The sequence below is a fragment of the Prionailurus viverrinus genome, chromosome B3 (assembly GCF_022837055.1).
Source record: "Prionailurus viverrinus isolate Anna chromosome B3, UM_Priviv_1.0, whole genome shotgun sequence".
Lineage (NCBI taxonomy): Eukaryota > Metazoa > Chordata > Mammalia > Carnivora > Felidae > Prionailurus > Prionailurus viverrinus.
Window position 1 is genome coordinate 4,275,508 of NC_062566.1, and position 19,098 is coordinate 4,294,605.

The 19,098-nt window shown below is 41.0% G+C and overlaps 1 protein-coding gene across 1 annotated transcript in view; it reads right to left on the minus strand.

The window, feature by feature from the left end:
* The window catches only part of AGBL1 (AGBL carboxypeptidase 1), a 789,011-nt gene that overhangs the window by 435,256 nt on the left and 334,657 nt on the right, over nt 1-19,098 (minus strand). The window contains exon 19 of the mRNA XM_047861651.1: nt 5,354-5,483. Within this exon, the coding sequence (XP_047717607.1) occupies nt 5,354-5,483 (130 nt within the window). The remainder of the gene's footprint in view (nt 1-5,353; nt 5,484-19,098) is intronic.

Here is a 19,098-nt window from a genome sequence, read left to right on the forward strand (position 1 = left end):
AGACCAAGAAAATCATTTAAGTAGCTAAAAATTCTGTTCCACTGGGCCCCAGAGAAAGATAAAACCAAAATATGCCCACCCTGTCCCTTGGCAGAAGGCGGCCTAGTTTGTCTAAGTTGTAAGTGGGAATCAATGAGCTCTTCAAAGAGCACTGAAATCCCTTTACCAGCACGCACTCCTACAGAGAGAGCCAAGAGGATGAGAATCGATAGCACTCCTAATTCCGAAGCCCAGATTCTCTGCAGTGGCACAGGGGCCAGGCCAGCTGCAACACAGCAGCCTGGAAGAGGCTGTGGCCTGGGTTTCTGGAAACCTCATGGAGCCTGAGAGCTTTCCTCCACTCCCCTTAGCTATGCCTGTCTCCCCCTAGGCCTCAGGCCTCCTACCTCTGGTAGGGAGTTCTACAAAGTGGAATGGGCTCAATGCCTCCTACCAGCTGACAGTGGAGGCTGTCTGTTCTTCGGGCTTCTCTGCTTGCATGCCTTTTCTCTGGCTGGACCTTTCTGACTAATAAATAGATCTTCTTCTACAGCTTTCTACTCTGCTGTGTGCTCTTCCTTGGCTTGAATTGCATGCCTGTGTGTTGGTCGGTCTCATTATAAGCAGGACCCTTTGCTTCCTGGTTGCATTTCAAAGTCCCTGTGACTATGCTTTGATTTATTTATCTTTAATTTTTTGTATTTAGGTAAATATGTACCTAGAATGACATGCATAGACCTCGAATGAGTCTTTAATCAATGGGTTTTGGTGTAAGTGACTCTAATTGAGATACAGAACATTTGTACTAACCTCAATAGTTCCCTCCTGGCCCCTATTATTGAATCCCTTTACAGAGGCAATCAATGTTCTGTCCTTCGATCTTGAACTTTACCTAAGTAGAGACATAGAGCACGTACTTTTTAGTGTCTAGCCTATGTCACTCAACATACTTCTGAAATTCATCCATGTTGTTGCGAATTTCAGTTTATTATTGTATTTTTTTCTCTGAATAGTATTACAATGTGTGAGTATATCTATATTTACTGTGTCTGGGCTTTGAATCCAACATCTGGAAGAGAATTCGTGACCCTCTCATAAATTAGAGACAGAAAATAAAGGCTCAAGAAAATAGGAAAGAGACTATAATATCTGTGGGCTATCAGATGAATCTATGCCACCAGTTAATGAGAAGCTTCCTTTCCTTTTCCCCATGCAGTGATCCCAAGTATTGAAAACTTGACAGAACACCAATTTCACAAGGCACAAGATCTAAGAGATCACAGGCAGGCCTTAGACCCTCTGAGGAAAGAATACTTTTCTACCTTACTGTAATAAAAACCAAGAAAAACCTTTACTAATATTTTAAGCCCAGTTTAAGTGGCATCTCTAGTCTCCAGTTTTTCCATAACCTTGAGGGAAAATGATGCAATCCCTCATTTGTGTTTCTACAACTCATATGAACTTTTGCTGCAGTTTTTACCATTTTGTACTACCTTGGTGTCTTTGCAGACCTGACTGCACTTTCTAATAAAGTAAACTATAGACTCTTCAAAAAAAGGGGGGGTGGGGTCATCCCTTTCCTTTCCAGTGATTACACACATGATGTAAAGGAATGGGCACATGGATGAATGCCCAGATGGATGACTGGGTGGATGGATGGATGGATGGATGGATGGATTACAGATGGATGAGTGGATAGATGGGTGGATGGGTAGGTGGATGGATAGATAGATAGATAGATAGATAGATAGATAGATAGATGGATAGGTGGATGGATGGGTGGGTGAATGGATGGATGGATGCATGGGTGGTTGGATGGATGGATAGGTGGATGGATGGGTGGGTGGATGGATGGATGGATGGATGGATGGAAGGATGAAACTGTATGTAAATACTGTCATATTGCCTATAAACTGGATGACCTGTCTGGTTTTTAGCAACCCTCAGCAGTATCAGGATACTGCTTTCTCTCACGATCTCACATTCTCATTGGTTCTGGGAGTTCATATTATTCTATTCACCAATAGGCAAATGCCTAAGTACCATCTAGAACTGGTTAAATCTCCTAGCCACCAGAAAGTGGCTTCCTGATGCTTCAGTAAATATTTTTATAGGAGCTAGAGGTTGGACAGGGTCACAGTTAATCTATAACCATGTAGCCCAAGAGTCAATCTGGGCACCATGAAAATCTTCTCCGTATAGGACAGACCCGAGTACAGACGAGTGGCAGTGCTTGTGCTATCAGCAGGAAGCTGGTTAAATACAGCCTCACGGGTAACTAAAAGGTGATGCTGAGCCCATTAGAGAGTTTTTGTAATACTGTGAATAGCATTTAGTACTCAGCTGTTTCTCACCCACCTCTCAGATGGTCCCAGCAGGAAACAAGTCTGTGGCTGTCGTGTTTACAGTTAATTAATGTTTATTTATATTTTAAAACAAGGCATTCACCTGTCATGCTGTAAAATAAATGTTCTGCTCTTCAATTAGAGGTTGTCAGAGTAGAGAGGAATCCTGTTTGCTAAGGGTTGAATGCGTGTATATTTAACTGTGTATCAGGTAAGGACCTCTTTCCCTGTAAGTCTCTGTCTCTTCTCACAGAGGCTAAGATTTCTTCCTCAAAGAATACACTGTTTCCAGGCCTTGTTCATAAGACTGGTGTTCTGCTGTACAGGCCATGAACTTGCTTCTAGAGGGAAGACAACAGAGGTACAAGTGTTTCCTTAGATGGGGAGCGTGGGGGGTTAGCATGAAAATATCACACATTTTGACCAGTGTAGAACAAGGATTCTTAAGGGAAAAGGACATGCTTTATTCTCTTTGCAGTAAAGTAGTGACTCACTAAGTGTGAAGTGTTTAAACGCTACACATTCCAAAGAAAGGTCTGGCTCTTGGTTGGCTCCTGGTAGATCACCTTGGCATTCTTGGAATAGTCTGCTAGTTAAGAGTGTCTTTCTTTACCTGGACCTTGGGTCATGCCAGATGATTGATGCTGACAATGTGACCTCTGGTGGTAGTCTTGGACCATTAAGTGTCAGTTTGATTTCTAAAGGGACTGGAGACTGAGTAACTAAGATCAGACATCTGGGGCACCATGGCTATAACTGAGCTTCAATAAAACCCTGGTCATCAAAGTTCAGATGAGCTTCCCTGGTTGGCATACTATCCCTGTTATCACACACCACTGCTGGACAATGTAGCACTGTCCATACAACTCTACTGGGAGCAGACACACCTGAAAATCCACACCTGTCTCCTGGATTCTGCCCTATGTACCTTTTACCTTTGCTGATTTTAATCTGTATCCTCTCACTGTAATAAACTACAGTTATGAGCACAACAGCAATTCTGAGTTCTGTTTGTCCTTCTAGGGAATCAGTGAACCTGAAGATAGTCTTGGGGACACCCTCTCTCTCAAAGAGTAAGTGATAAAGAGAGATTGAGTTGCAGGGTGGAAAACAGGTCAGAACCGAATGCCAACTCTGCTATATACCTCCTGGTGACCTCAGGGAAATCACTTGATCCCTTAATTTTTTTGAGATATCAGTAAGATTCTATACTAGATATTCATCTATTATTTCAATAGATATTTACTGAATGAACCACTGTTTTCATTTTTGTATTTTGGGGAGAAGGGCAGAGGGAAAGAGAGAGAGAATATGGAGACTGATATAAGCCTCGATCCCATGACCCTGGTATCATGACCTGAGCCAAAATCAAGAGTCAGATGCTCAACCAACTGAGCCACCCAGGTGCCCCAATGTGCCACTGTTTTTATCACATAGTATATGTTCAAAAAGTGGTTAATGGTAGAGGTGATTGCTTGACCCATCTGTAAGCTTATACACACTATTTTAAAAGTTCCTTACGTTAGGCAAGCAGTCTAAATTTGGACATATGCCCCTCCATGCTGTTGCAGAGAGTATGTTCACAGTTTGTAGTCAATAAATGATTATTTTCCTACAGTTACTTGTGTACCATTGCCTCCTTCATTAATCTTGGGCCTAGGCCTCTTGTCTCTAGTAAAGATCTTCATCAATTTATGATGAGATTGCAACCTGTTAAACCCATCATAAACTGAAAATATCACACACTGAAAATGCATTTAATACATCTAACCTAGGAACATTGTAGCTTCGCCTCACCTATCTTGCATGTATGTGCTCAGAACCCTTACCTTAGCCTACTGTTGGGCGAAATCATCTAACACGAGGCCTTTTTTATAATAAAGCGTTGACTACTTGATGTAATTATATTGAACACCATGCTGAAAGTGAAAACCAGAATGGTTGTATGGGTACAGAATTCTGGTATGTGTATGGGTTGTTTATCCTCCAAATCGTTTGAAAGGCTGGAAGCTGCACCTTGCTGCCACAGCCCAGCAACACAAAGAGGTGCCTGGGAGAGGATCAAAATTCAAACTTTGAAGTATGCTTCCTACTGAATGTGAATCACTTTCACAGCATCGTAAAGTAAAAAAAATGGTAAGTGGAACCATCAGTAAGTCGGGGGCCAGACTGTCTATCATCTGTTTTCCTTCTATTTTGCAGTTGCTATAAGCTTGGGAGTAAAGCCTGTGTATAAAAGTACCTGGAATAGCGCCAGAATCATCTTTGGAATTGAATATATACTAGGTGAACATGAATATTAACAACTAGAGGATTTCTTTCAATCACTACTTAATAGATAAATAATATTCTCTCTTGACCAATAACTGAAAAAAACAGAAAAATGGGTTAAAGTGCGATTTTTGCACAGCTTTCACCAACGAGTATGGTTTGAGCCAATGGTTTGCCCCTATGATGGGTTAAATTGTGTCTTCTCCCTCGAATTCTCAGTAGCTATGAATGTGACCCTATTTGGAGACAGTTTTTCGCAGATGTAGTCAGGTCATACTTATTATGGTGGTCTCTAATTAGGTCACCTTAACCCAGTGACTGCTGTCCTTAGGAGAAGAGGGAACTCTGTACACAGACACACACAGAAAGAAGATGGCCATATGAAGACAGAGACAGAAATTCGAGATAGATCAGCCGCCACCAGCCACATTCGGGGCTCCTGGCAATCAGTGCAAGCTAGGAATGGGCAATGGAGGGTTTTTTTCTAGAGCCTTCAGGATATCATGACCTGCTGACACCTTGATCTTAGATGTCTAGCTTCCAGAAAACTGAGAGAATGTGTTTCTGTTGTTCTAAGCCACCTAGTCTGTGGTACTTTGTTATGGCAGCCCTAGCAAATGAATACATCCCTCTTTAAAGCTTATCACACCCAGGTCTTTGGCTGGTATCTGGGTTTCCTTCCTTGACAGAAAGGAAGTTGCCTCCTGAAAGATGGAAGGAACCAGCCAAGAGTGTAGAGGCACAAGAAAGTGACTCACCCTGGGACTTCGGCCAATACTGCTCAGGTAGTACAGGAGTCCTTTGGCATGGTAGATTGTTGGCTGGAGATGGGCACTGGGAGAGAGCCATTGTCTGTTCAAATCCTCCCCTTTCAGTGAGCATCTGTGACTGCAGGAATAAACAAGCAAATAAATACTCATTGAGAAGAAAATAACTTGAGAAAATAAAGCTCGACAAGACAAACAAACTAATGAATCCAATGTCCTTCTGACTTCTGTCCAATTGGCATCAATTGCAGATGTCCAGAAATCTGCAGATCTGTCATTTAAGCTCCCAAAGTGTTGTGATTATTCACAGTCCCGGAAAGAACTGGAAGCCATATTTGACTTTTTGACTTAATATTGGGTTATCACAGTTTTAGGGCGAAATTGGGGAAATGTAGTTCCCCACAGAGAATGAATTCGATAAATTTCTTGAGGCTCTGGGACCTTCAATTCTACAAATAATTAAGTTGAGCTCAATCTGTCATGCAGGGTGTGTTACATACGATATTTCCAGCTGGCCCAATAGCTCTGCCAGGTGGATATTATTCCATCCCAATGAAGAGACTGAAGCTTAGAAATGATTACATAAATGACCCGAGATCACAAAACTAACAGCTAGGCTTTACATCCAGGTCTATTTGCCTCTAAAAAAAGCATAAGGCTCTTTCTCCTATCACTGTGCTTCCTCCCTATCCATACAAATGACACAGAATGCTTGACATTTACCCAGAGAGCCAGAGTATCTTTTTCAAAGACATCATCATGGGATGCTGGCGCTAGAAATGAGCTCAGAATCATCCATTGTCTCATTTGGGAAATGGAGACGTCCACATTTGAAAGTATCACGTTACTTTACAAAGTTGACACAGCTGGTTAAGATAGTGCTGCCTGCAATTCAGAGGAAAGAAAACTAAGAATCTGAGCTGTCAGGTAAGATCATCCTAAAAGAGACTCCCAGAGATGAACAAGAGACCCCCAGGCTCTGGGGAAGCCCCCGGCAGTCCTGCTAAGATGCTCCTTACTCAAGAGAGCTAACAAGAGAGATGCCAGGAATTGAGGGGAAGCAATACAGCATCCTCATCAGCCTTTCCCCACCCCCAGCCCAGATCCCCTGCTGCCCTGGTCTTTCCATACTCCACACCCATCAAACTGGTCACAGATCCCGATGAGCAACTGTGCCTACTGTCACTTTGCCAGGACTCCCCACAGCTCCATCCCTTTCCACTCCTGCAATTTTCAGGGGATCAGCACTGCAGGGAAATTTCTGATCCCCAGGACCTCCCATTCTGCTCCTATTTGGTGCAATAGCATCCAGGGATCCCCTTCACCCGAGTTCTCATAAAACCATTTTGGGTGAGGTTTTACTGTTCTTTAGTTATCTTTACATCTCTTTCCTTGGACTGTGAGCTTCCTGGGGGCAGGAACAATCAGTTTTTTCCCATCAAAACCTTAATATAGTAACTGTGTCAGAGTTGGTATCCAGTAAATAATTTGGAATGAATAAATGCACTAGCATTTCAAATGTAGAACCGGATACATTTTCTGTGTGTGTGCTTTTTTTTTTTTTTAATCACTATTTTCAATAAATCTTGGAGGTGGAAGGAAAAAGGTTCAGCCTCCTTCTTTTACCACTTTCTCATCTTCGTGTTTCTGAAATTATCTTAAATATTAGTTTCCTGCTGCTTGTCAGCCTCCTCTTACAGCTCACTAGAAACCAAAAACCTTTAGATTAATCGTTTATCCCGATCGCGCCATTAAAATATTTTGACTTGAGAAATGGTAGGTTTTTTCATCTTCCTTTCTGACTTTTTTGTTCCTTTCTTGCTATTTTTTCTCCCCTCCTCTTTTTAACAGCCATGACATACAGAAATAGGGCTTATCTGTTCCGCCTGGCGACCAGGGATAGAGGTAAAATATGAAGGAGATCTTTCATGCTGATAGTGACAGAAAGAAGCAGGTGTCCCCAGACTTGCTCCTGAGCATATTTGCTGTGTTTAAATGAATTTCTTTTCTCAAATCAAGGTACTTGCAGTAAAATATCCCAGATCCTCAAGACCCTAACTGCTCTGTGACTCTCCTTGACTTGACCTGGATTCGCATCAACACTAGGGATTTGTTTTTGCTTTTGTTTTTGTTTTTCCTGTTGGTAACATCTGAAGTGATAAAATCAGTCAAGACCCCTTAAAAGCATTTCTGTTTGTGTAAATGAAAATGCAGACATTATATGTGTCCAGTAGCCATCAATTCCATGTCAACTCTCTTTTTCCATATGCTCCATGGAGACCAAGTACAGAGGCAATGTCTATGTGGGAAAAGCTCATAGGCCACCACATAGCAAAAAAAGTCATTCCAGATTACAAGTTCCAAAAACAGAAAAAAGTAAAGTTTGTGCTCCAATCATAATAAGCCCTGGGTTTGGGTTAAGAAGTCCCAGTCTCGAATTCCAGCTCTGTCAGCAGATAGGGGATTTGGTGTCTCTTTGAGAGTCAATACTCTCATAGGAAAAAAAAAATATATATATATATGTATATACATATATATATATAGACAGAGAGAGAGAGAGAGAAATAAAGATAGATAGATAGATAGATAGATATGCCTAAACTGCTTCCGAAAATTATTTTGAGGATCAAATGAAATGATATCTCCATGGAGAAGTATCTATATAACCCAATCTCTACCCGTGTCTACATCTGTCATGTCCATACCTATATCCATTTGCACCTCTCCATATTTATCTGTTCTTCTATCTTCATCCATATCCGTAATGTTCAGGGATATACAGCAGTGTTGCACTATATTTATTGATTCCTCATCTCATCCTACTTTTCTTTCCTTATGAACAATAATGAAGCTGTATTAAGGTTGATCAGAAGAGATAATCTTGGCTAGGAACCCCAAATAGGAGGCTGTGGTCAGTTTCAATTACCAGTTGATTCAAGCAAACGTAAACGGGGAAGCAATGAGACTAAGAAGAAAGGAATTCATCTAAGAAAAAATGCAAGGCAATAACACTATGAATTGCTAATTGGACTTTGGGCTGTGAAACAGGTCACAGGGGGCTGGTGGAGAGCACCTGGGATTATTTAATTGTATTAGATAATCTTGTAAACTTGCAGAAGAACTTGGGCCAATGTAAGACTGTCAGAAGCTGTTACTTTGGGGTAAATTTTGTTTTCCAGGGCTGGAGACAACGATGCATTCCCTTTGTACCCATAGGCTGTGTGGATTTGGAAGCCCACATGGTTGTATTTGTACTCAGGGCTCTATGTATGGCTAGGATTTTGAGAGTATCTCTGTGTATGCCTAGTGTTTCAGACGCTCCTCTATCTATGTGATTGCAGATTACACAATATGTACTACACATAATTTGAGTGCTTTTCCTTTTAAAGCAAATCCATTTGCTCCCAATCTCCAAATCCGTTTGGCATTTTGTGTTAATAATATCAAAGATTCATGCAGTCAGAGAAACTGTTGCTATTCTTCCCAGAGATTTGTTTTAAGCGTTTGAAGATGAAACGCACCCCATCTTATTATCTACTGTAGCATTTCTGAAGTGACAGCTGCTCCCTCTATGTGGAGTGAATTAGCAGATGGACAGCTATGACTGGCTGGCAATAAATTCAGTGCCTCTAATTTCTGAAAAGGGGTCAGCCCCCAAATAGAGTTTAAAGTCCTGCTTTGTTATTAAGAATAAAATGGTGAGCATTGCTACATTTTCCCCCATTGAAAACTGCAAACTTGAAAAAAATATATTAAATTTTAAATGAAAAAAAAAAGAAAACTGCAAACTTAAAAAACTATATTTTAAATTTTAAATAAAAAAAAAAAAGAAAACAGCAAACCTACAGAGGGAAAACAACAACAACAACAAAAACCAAACAAACTTCTTCTTGGTTTTAATAGGTTGAAGCTATGTGACCCAACTAGTCTTCGCTTTTTTTTTTTTGTTTTGTTTTAGTTTAACTACAGTCTAGTTTAAGGCCATGCTTTTATGCACTAAGAATGCTAGGTATGGGGTGACCAACCATCTGGTTTGTTCAGGAATGTTACAGTTTTATTTTATTCATTTTTAAATAATTTTTTATTGTTCATTTATTTTTCAGAGGGAGAGAAAGAAAGAGAGAGAGCAGAGGAGGGGCAGAGAGAGAGAGGGAGACACAGAATCTGAAGCAGGCTCCAGGCTCTGAGCTGTCAGCACAGAGCCCGATGCAGGGCTTGAACTCACAAACCGCGAGATCGTGACCTGAGCTGAAGTCAAACACTAAACTGACTGAGCCACCCAGGCGCCCTTAGACCTCATTTTTATTTTTTATTTTTTTAATTTTTTTGTTTAACGTTTATTTATTTTTGAGACAGAGAGAGACAGAGCATGAACGGGGGAGGGGCAGAGAGAGAGGGAGACACAGAATCGGAAACAGGCTCCAGGCTCTGAGCCATCAGCCCAGAGCCCGACGCGGGGCTCGAACTCACAGACCGTGAGATAGTGACCTGAGCCGAAGTCGGACGCTTAACCGACTGAGCCACCCAGGTGCCCCTAGACCTCATTTTTAAAACAGTTTTAGGTTCACAGCAAAATTGGGTGGAAAGTTCACAGAGTTCCCATATATCCTCCACCTGTGCATAGCGCCCCCTATCTCCAACATCCTCACCCCTCAGAATGGTGTGCTTGTTAAGGTCAATGAATCTACACTGACTCATTATTATCACCCAGAGTCCACAGATGACATCAGGATTCACTCTTGGTGTTGGACATTCTACGGGTTGGATGAGTGTATAATGGCATGCATTAACTATATACTATTACACGAATTAGTCTCACTAAAAATCCTCTGTGTTTTTCCTATTCTTCCTTTTATTTTTTAAAAAATTTTTTTTAATGTTTATTATTTTTTGAGAGAGAGATTGACAGAGTGTGAGCAGGGGAGGGGCAGAGAGAGAGGGAGACACAGAATCTGAAGCAGGCTCCGAGCTGTCAGCAGAGAGCCCGACGAGGGCTCAAACTCACAAGCCGTGAGATCATGACCTGAAACGAACTCCCAGGCGCCCCAAGGCATGTTGCAGTTTTAGACTTGAAAATCTGACATCCCAGGAAACCCCTGAGTCCCTGGTAAACCAGAGCAATTGGTGCCCCTCCAGCTAGATCTCAAATTCTAAAAGGTGTTTCAAAGGTTCCAGGCCAGAATTTGGCTTGTTTCGCATTGACTTTGAACTTTTTAGGTGAGGCCAGTGCCCTCCCGCCAGCCTGCTTATTTTTACCTCTGACTGCTTTACATATACATATTATGTGCCTGCTCTTTCTAGGCATTAGCAGTCTGTGCCCAGGAAGTCTTAAACCTGTGGGTTTTGGTAGGACATATTTCTTCCCTTGGAAAAAATAAAATACCAAAAAGGCCTCTGATCTCCTGAAAATATGGCCAAGCAAAAGCATCTTGGCTGAAATTATTAAACAGTGAATCAGTAGCGTCAGTCCTGAGAGGTCACTGAACAAGAGCAATGGCACAGAACCCTAAGTAAAGTGTAGCCTCAAAATCTAGACAACCTAAAGGGAAATGATGTCACTAGATTGCATTCTTTTAACATTAATTGCGTATTTATGTATCTGCTAATAACAGGGATTATGACCCTGGCCAGAGACTGGGACACGAGTGACATAACCGAAGCCTTGACAAGCAGACTCTGAACTACCAGGACCCCTAGAACAAAGAAACCATCAAAAGTCAGAGAAAGAAAGAAGAAAAGTGAGTCACTTCCTTAAAGAGGATCTATCAAGCTTCAGTCAGGCAATAAAATGATACAAAAACTCCCCCATCCATCCATGGCTGATAAATGGAGAGATGGGGCCCATCAGACTGAATGAATGATGCCGGGCTTGATAATATTCGTCCCCCCTGGCACAGCAAGCTTTGAAATCTAAAGAGAAGCAGTGTATTTGAAATGTAGCAAGCAACTTCACTATTCAGTGCACATCCTAGGAACAGGAGGCAGCATGGGTGCAGGAGGAGAATATTTATAAAGGTAAAGAGATACATGGAAGCTTCAGGAATAAGACAGAACAGCATGGGGTACTATCAGCTGGACACTGCACCCAGAACTTTCTAAATAAACACCGCTTGGATAGAGAAAAGGAGGGAAGAAGGGGAAACAGATGGCAGCTTCGTCTGAAGACCACAGTTGCTGTACAGCTACAGACAATCAGGGTGGCCAAGGCCATGCTAACATGGTCAACGCAGTTTTTTGGTCACACAAAATGCTCAGAGAGTCAATGATCTAGAGAGCAGGGGAACAGAAGAGACCAAACCAGGTGTGCCTCAACACCTCCAACATTCAATGTTATGTCACTAAAGGACTGACCATCCCAGAGCCCCGGTATAGGAGCACTTGAAAACTGGTCATCCAGTAAGTTACCCAGAATTGACGCTTGGACCTAGGTCAGTCCAAACCTAAACAAACTTGTCTTTATACTCTTGTTCCTCAAAGTATGGCCACCAACCTGGGAGTTTGTTAGATATGCAGAACCTTGGGTCCCACCCAGGATCTTAACAAGATCCCCAGGGAATTTGTATGCACATTTAGGGTGAGAAACAGTGTTTTCTACTATACCTTGAGGAAAGAAAGAAAATTAACACTTACAAAGAAACCATGTACTTTACAAAGGACTGTGTTGCCACCATACTTTCAGAAGCCTAGAACACATAAATAAGGCATCTTGGGATGCCTGGGTGGTTCAGTCGGTGGAGGGTCCAACTTCAGCTCAGGTCATGATCTCATGGTTCGCGAGTTCAAGCCCCGCACCAGGCTCACTGCCGTCAGCAAAGAGCTTGCTTCAGATCCTCCTCTGCCCCAGTCTCTCTGTCCCTCTCCTGCTCACACTCGCTCAAAAATAAATAAACATTAAAATATATATATATATATATATATATATATATATATATATATATATATATATATATATATATTGGGGCACCTGGGTGGCTCAGTTGAGCGTCTGACTTCAGCTCAGGTCATGATCTCATGATTCGTGGGTTCAAGCCCTGCGTCGAGCTCTGTGCTGACAGCTCAGAGCCTGGAGTCTGTTTCAGATTCTGTGTCTCCCTCACTCTCTGCCCCTCCCCTGCTCTTGCTCTGTCTCTCTCTCTCCCCCACTCTAAAAAGTAAATAAACATTTTTAAAAAATTTTCAAAGAACGAATGAACGAAAGAATGGAAGGAAGGAAGGAAGGAAGGAAGGAAGGAAGGAAGGAAGGAAGGAAGGAAGGATCTTTAGAACCTCTAGCATCTCACCTGGAGCAGCACTGGCTCCAAAAGTCTGGATACACCCCCATCCTCCCTGCCCATCCCATTTGCCCAATTGATGTATTAGTCTCTTACATGTTTTCATTTGAAAACCAATATAGAGTTACTATGAAAATGCATTTTCTCTAGGGTTTTTTTGGGTTTTTTTTTTTTTTTTTTTTTGCCAAGTCTGATTTCATAGTACCTGATTCAAACATCCAATGGAACAATTCAAAAGACAACAAGGTAAGGACATGTTCAGCTGAAATCAGACCAGATTAAGGGGTGGGCCAGCTTGGCAAATAGAACGAGCCCCACAATATCACTTGTCAAAATCAGGAACATATAACCAGTTAATTCACATTTCTACACAGCATTCAATCCCATATACAACTGATTCAATAAAAATAGGTATCACTCCCACTGTTAATACTAAGTTAATACTAGGTTAATACTAAGGTTGAGGTTTTAAAGCTATGTCTTGAGACCAACAACTCTCTGTGACGAACTAGCCAAACACAGAAAAGTCAACGGTAAAACCTTGGGCCGTGCCAGCAGCTCTCAGACCACCCAGCTGACAATCACTTGAAGTCACCCATTCAGACTGGCTACCATTTTGGACCCCATCACCTTTTGGACCACATTACTTAACAGATACGAGTAAGAATAATTTAATTTCTGAGATTATAAATCCATTAATAATCTTGGCAAAAAGTTGTCAGAATGGGAAATTGTAAAAGAAAAAAATTTAAAGCCAAGAACTAATGATTATCTCCTTTAACGTTAAAAAAAGAACAAAGAAATCCTTTGACAGACACTTCAACACTCATTCCTGACAAAGACAATCAAGAAAATAAGGATTGATGGATGCTGCCTACTTTACAAGTCACCGTAAGGTGTAAAGGTATATTCCAAAGACAAAAGTATTGCAGAAAAACATGTTCATTAATTCATAAAATATTTATGGTCACAACATTACTCTTCTCCTGAGGAACTCAGCAGTTAACAGGTCCTACAAGGACCACACAGTCCAGGGATCATCATCAAGTGGCAGCAGAAGGCAGATGCTATGTATACCTTGTTCTGTTCATTTCTGAGCGCCAACCCAGCACAGAGATCAGCATGTGGTAGGCAGCTATCCATCATTAGCCAAGAAATAAACGAAACCAACCCCTATTTTACTGCTGTCAGAATATTTCTTCTCTGGGCAGCCAATATCTAAATTAAAACTGTGTCTTTTTTTTTTTTTTTTTTTTTTTTTTTTTTTTTTTTTTTACTGTCAATTCAACAGATTTAATTATGGGATATTGATTTTTCCTATCATCTCTGTCTTGGCAAGGGCTTCTGTACTGCTGCTGTCTGCTTTGGATTAAAAGTCACTGTACTTTCCTTGTTAGGGAGAAACCTTTAATGAAAAAATCCCATGTAAATCTCAAAGCCATTAACACTGAGAAAAATAAAATATTGCGTTTTTTTAAAATTTTAATGTTTATTTGTTTTTGAGAGAGAGGGAGAGCGATAGAGTGCGAACAGGAGGCAGGGGGAGCAGAGAGAGAGGAAGACACAGAATCCAAAGCAGGCTTCAGGCACCCACTGGTCAGCACAGAGCCCGACCCAGGGCTCAAACGCACTAGCCATGAGATCATGACCTGAGCCAAAGTCAGCCACTTCACTGACTGAGCCACCCAGGCACCCCCCAAAAATTTTTTAAATAAAATTGCAGTGGGAGTTGCATTCTTATCTCAAATGTAGGAGCTGATGAAGAAATTTATAGCTGAGGCCTCCCAAAGAAACTCAAAAATTAGGTTCTTTAGTGGACCATAGGATTAAATAACACCCCAAGCTTCTCTTCCTGAATGGAAAGAATTCATAGCTCTTTCCTTGTTCTCTTTTTCTGTCCCTCAGACACTTATTTTATATTAAGGTCATTTATCCTTATGGACCAGAAAGCAGACCGTGCATTTACATCTCCCCAGTGAGTTCATCGAGCCAAAAGGTATCTCTAGCGAGTAACAACTCCTCCCTTCCCTGCTAAGTAGGAAAGGTAACAAGAAAGGTGATTCTCTGCTTTCTCTAGAGAATGTCAGTGTGTTTAACTCTGGTACATAATAAAATCTAGATGAGTCTCTTGGGGCAAAGAACACAGATGTAAAAAAATAATTTCTGCTCATTGGTCTTTATAGGTTCCTGGACCCAATTCTAACACGGGTGAGTTCTCCCAGACAAAACACAAAACCAGCAAGGTATCTGAGAATTCACCTCAATTCTGACACTACCCAGACATAGCCTCACATCCACAAGGTGAGGCTTGAGTCCTACAAGACTGCCCCCATCCCACTTCAGATGCCAGCCACAAGCCCTGGGCTAATCTATGCTACCGACCCACTGGCTCCAGCCTGGAGATTCTAATGATCTCCTCCTCAAGGTTCATTAATTTGCTAGTGGTGCTCACAGAATTCAGGAAGCACTTGTGTTTACCAGTTTATTCAAGGATATGATAAGGGATGCGCATTAACACCCAGATGAAGAGATGCATAGGGTAAGGTATGGAGAAAGAGTGTAGAGCTTCATGTCCTAACCAGTCTCCACCTGTTCACCAACCTGGAGGCTCTGCTAACCCTTCTGGGTCTCTATGGAGGCTTCACCATGCAGTCATGATTGACTAAGTCACTGGCTGTTGGCTGATTCAACTTCCAGCCCCTCTCCCCTCTGCTGAGGTCTGGAGAGAAGACTGAAAGTTTCAGTCCTCATGGTGTATTCTGCTGGCAAGCAGCCCCAGCCCCAGCCCCTGAGTGGGGTGCAAAACGAAATACACTCGTATAGCCCTTATCACAAGAAATTCTCACAGTCGTAGGAGCCAGGAACCCTGGGCAAAAACCAAGCACATCTGACAGACACATTTTGGTCAAATGAATGACCATACATATATTTCTTCTAAATCAAGATACTGCAGGGTGTTTCAGTAGCTAGGAACATTAACCTTATCCCCTAAAAGCAATAGGGTCACCAATACCATCCTGGGTAAAAGAACTGGAGAAAATTATCTGGGAGCTCTGGAGTTCCTTTTCCTTGAAGTCCTGGCAGGAGAAAGTGGAGACAGGAATGATAACACTTACAGTGCTGAAGAGAAAGTCAGAAAACAAATTTAATTTTAGTCTTGGCTTTGACACTTGTTACCATGCGATCTCAGGCAAGTTTCTTAATTTTGCTTGGCTCAGAGTCATGTTAAAGGGAAAGAAAAAAAGATTAGGACACATGATCTCTATCCAAGGTGATTTTCTTCTTTAAAAATGCATAATTCTAGAAAAGAATTTCAAAAGAAAAGAGAAAGAAATGCAGAGATACACAGGGGAGAGGAGGACCAGGAGGTGGGCTAAACAGCTTTATTTTTCAAAACACAGATTCATAGGAAGAAAAATTGTCCGTGATTTATCACCTCCTGCCTGAATTGCAGCCATGGCCTCCCCACTGTTTTTCTCATCTCCTACCTCTCATAACGTTTCTCTCCCAATTTGATATAATTCCAAAATGATATCCAAATTCTTTCAATGGTCTTCCATTACCTAAAAAGAGGATGTGTGAACCACTTTGGCTGGCACTCAGCTCACTAATCCAACTTAACCTCCTTTTACCACCCAACAAAAACCCCAGTGCAACAGGCTAGCCAGATTTCCTCCTTGTTCCCAGAACAGTTTGGGCTCGCCAACCCATTAAATCCTGTCAACTGCTCATGGAACCATGTCGGAAATCTGATTATTTTCTTCTCTTTCTTTTTCTTAATCGACCATCTTTCAGAGAAGTTCCCAAGCCTGCCCCTTCTAGGAGACTTTCTTTGACTACTTCAATCCATAGCAATCTCTCCAGCCTCTGAAATCTCTTAGGAAAAGAAACTGGTGAAAATGTGTGCATCTAGTCACCAAAGTCAGACTGTGAGTTCAAATCCAGTTCTACCACTAACTCCACTAAATGTAAGACTCCTCAATATCAGATGAGAAATAATCCTGCCTCTCAGTGTCTACGTAAGGGTAATATCAGTATCTAATTTACAGGATTGTGTTCCTTTTGCTTCTTAGAATTAAGTAACATAACACATGGAAGGCACTTAGCAAAACGGTTAGTACATAATTCGTGATCAAAAAATGTTTGGGTTTTTTTAAAGCAATTCTTCACAGAAATCATGTTTGCATCATCATCAAATACTGTCCTGAGCTCTCAGTTATGTAAACTACACATTTAGATTATAAATCATTGGAGGAAAAATGAATTTTGTATGTTTATTGAATCCGCTGCAATTCTTGCCATCATGCCCTACATTTAATGACTCTCAATAACCACTTGTTATATAAAAGTTCAGAGATAAATTAAACCATCAATATAGGATAATTTTCCTTTTTTGATACTTAAAGCAAAGCATAAGAGAAAAATTAAAATAAGAAAGGAAAAACAAAACTGCAGTTCTCACTTCATCCTCAAAACAGCATCCATTTCCTTCCCCAAAGAGACTGTAGCACAGCAGGTGTCTGTAACTATCCTTACTCACATATTTCCGGCAAGAATTTGAACCCAGGTCTTTCATCAAATTGAAAATAGGTGGCCTGGAGGAAGTATAGAAATTTCGTTACCCAAAACACAATCTTCTAGTATCTTCTTTTTCCTCCTTGGTTACCCTCATTCTCCCTTGACATACTCCATACCGTTTTCTTGTGGAAAAGGTTTTGTTTTGGCTTAAATCTTATCCACTTCCTCTGCATCCCATTTACATTCTTCATCTGAATCTCTCTCTCTCTCTCTCTCTCTCTCTCTCTCTCTCTCTCAGTTCCAGAATGTTAAAAAAAAAAAAAAGGCAAAGGAACTATTTATCGGTCTTCATAGACCAAGAAGGAGTACGGACAACCTTCTCTCTATTCTAGTAACTGGCTCCCCGATTTCTTTGGTTGTTCTAACCAAAACCAAATACCTTGTAGTCACCTTCAATCTTCAATGCCTCCTTATTTCACATCCCTAATCCCATTCACTATCCCATGCTGTGCCTTCAAAATATATACAGAAACCAACGACAACTCACCACTGTCACTACTACCATCCTGCCCAAACCACAATCATCTCTTACCTACACCGCTGCAAAACCTTCTGATTTTTTACCACACCAACCCCTTTCCTCATCATTTATTCTGCATAAAACAGCCTGAGACCCTTGTGATTTCTCTGCTTGAAACCTTCCAGTGACTTCCTAGAAGGCCTACTCCATACAACACCCTCCAGTGACTTCCAGTCTCCTTCTGAATGATATCCACCCTAGAAGGCCTACTCTTACCTTTCACTGTGTTCTCCCTTCCCAGGGCTCACTTCACTCAATCCACACTAATTTCTTTGTGCTCCAGGCACACTTCACCCTCAGGGCATATGTGTTTACTGTTCCATCTATCTGACAGTCTCTTTTCCCAGATATCCATGGCTTTTTCTCTCAGATTTGTGCATAAATGTCATCTTATTAGAGATAATCTTCCCCTTACCCCACCCAACCCTGTTACTCTCTATTCTCTTATTTATATTATTTTTCTTCATTGCACTTAACATTATCTGCCATTCTAGTATGTAGCCACTTGTAGTTGAGTTTGTGTTCTATCTTTCCACTAGAGTACAGGTTCAGTGACGACACGGACCCTCCCTGTTCTTGCTCAACCACTGTATCCTCAGCACCAAGAACAATTGTTGCTACGTGGTAGGCACTTTATCAATAGATAATGAATGAACAAAAGAATGAATAAATGAATGAATGAATGGCCAAATGAATGAATTCTCCTTTATCTAGTTCTTGAGAAACATATTTGTTTGGTCTGAGTATATTTAACTTTCAGAATGGGTATGACTGAGTATGGATGTCATATTAATGTTTCCTCTCTGAAATGCTCAGATCCCTATCTTTTTACTGATGAAGAAGTAAGTTCAATCCTTTTCAATGGCTTAGTTCTCTCAACACTACTGGATACTTTAGCTTATTTCCACTAAGACCCATAATAAAATCAAACATATTTACCATTAGTCACCTGGTTCCATTATTTTATTCAGAAAGTCATCTCAGCAATATATAAAATCAAACCATCCTTCTAGCTAGCTCTTATGGACTGGGGAAAAAAAAGTGATCTTTGATCTATTGTGTATTTTAAACTAAAATATACACTTCAATCTAAACATATTTAATATAACTTTCACATCTCTTTATCAGAGAGAATAATTGTCAACGTTATATTTCACAGGAAAATTTTCTATAAGAAAATACCTGCTCTTCTCCTCCCTCACTCCTCCTCCAAAGTGAGAAAAAACCTCAAAAAAAAGTGGGGGGGAATAAAATGTACACATTTATTCATTCAATGCCAGTCCTTTTAGCCTAAGACAAGAAGATATCCTTTGATACTATTGTCTCACCTCCCTCCCCCGGGATACAGATTGGGTAACCACAATTAT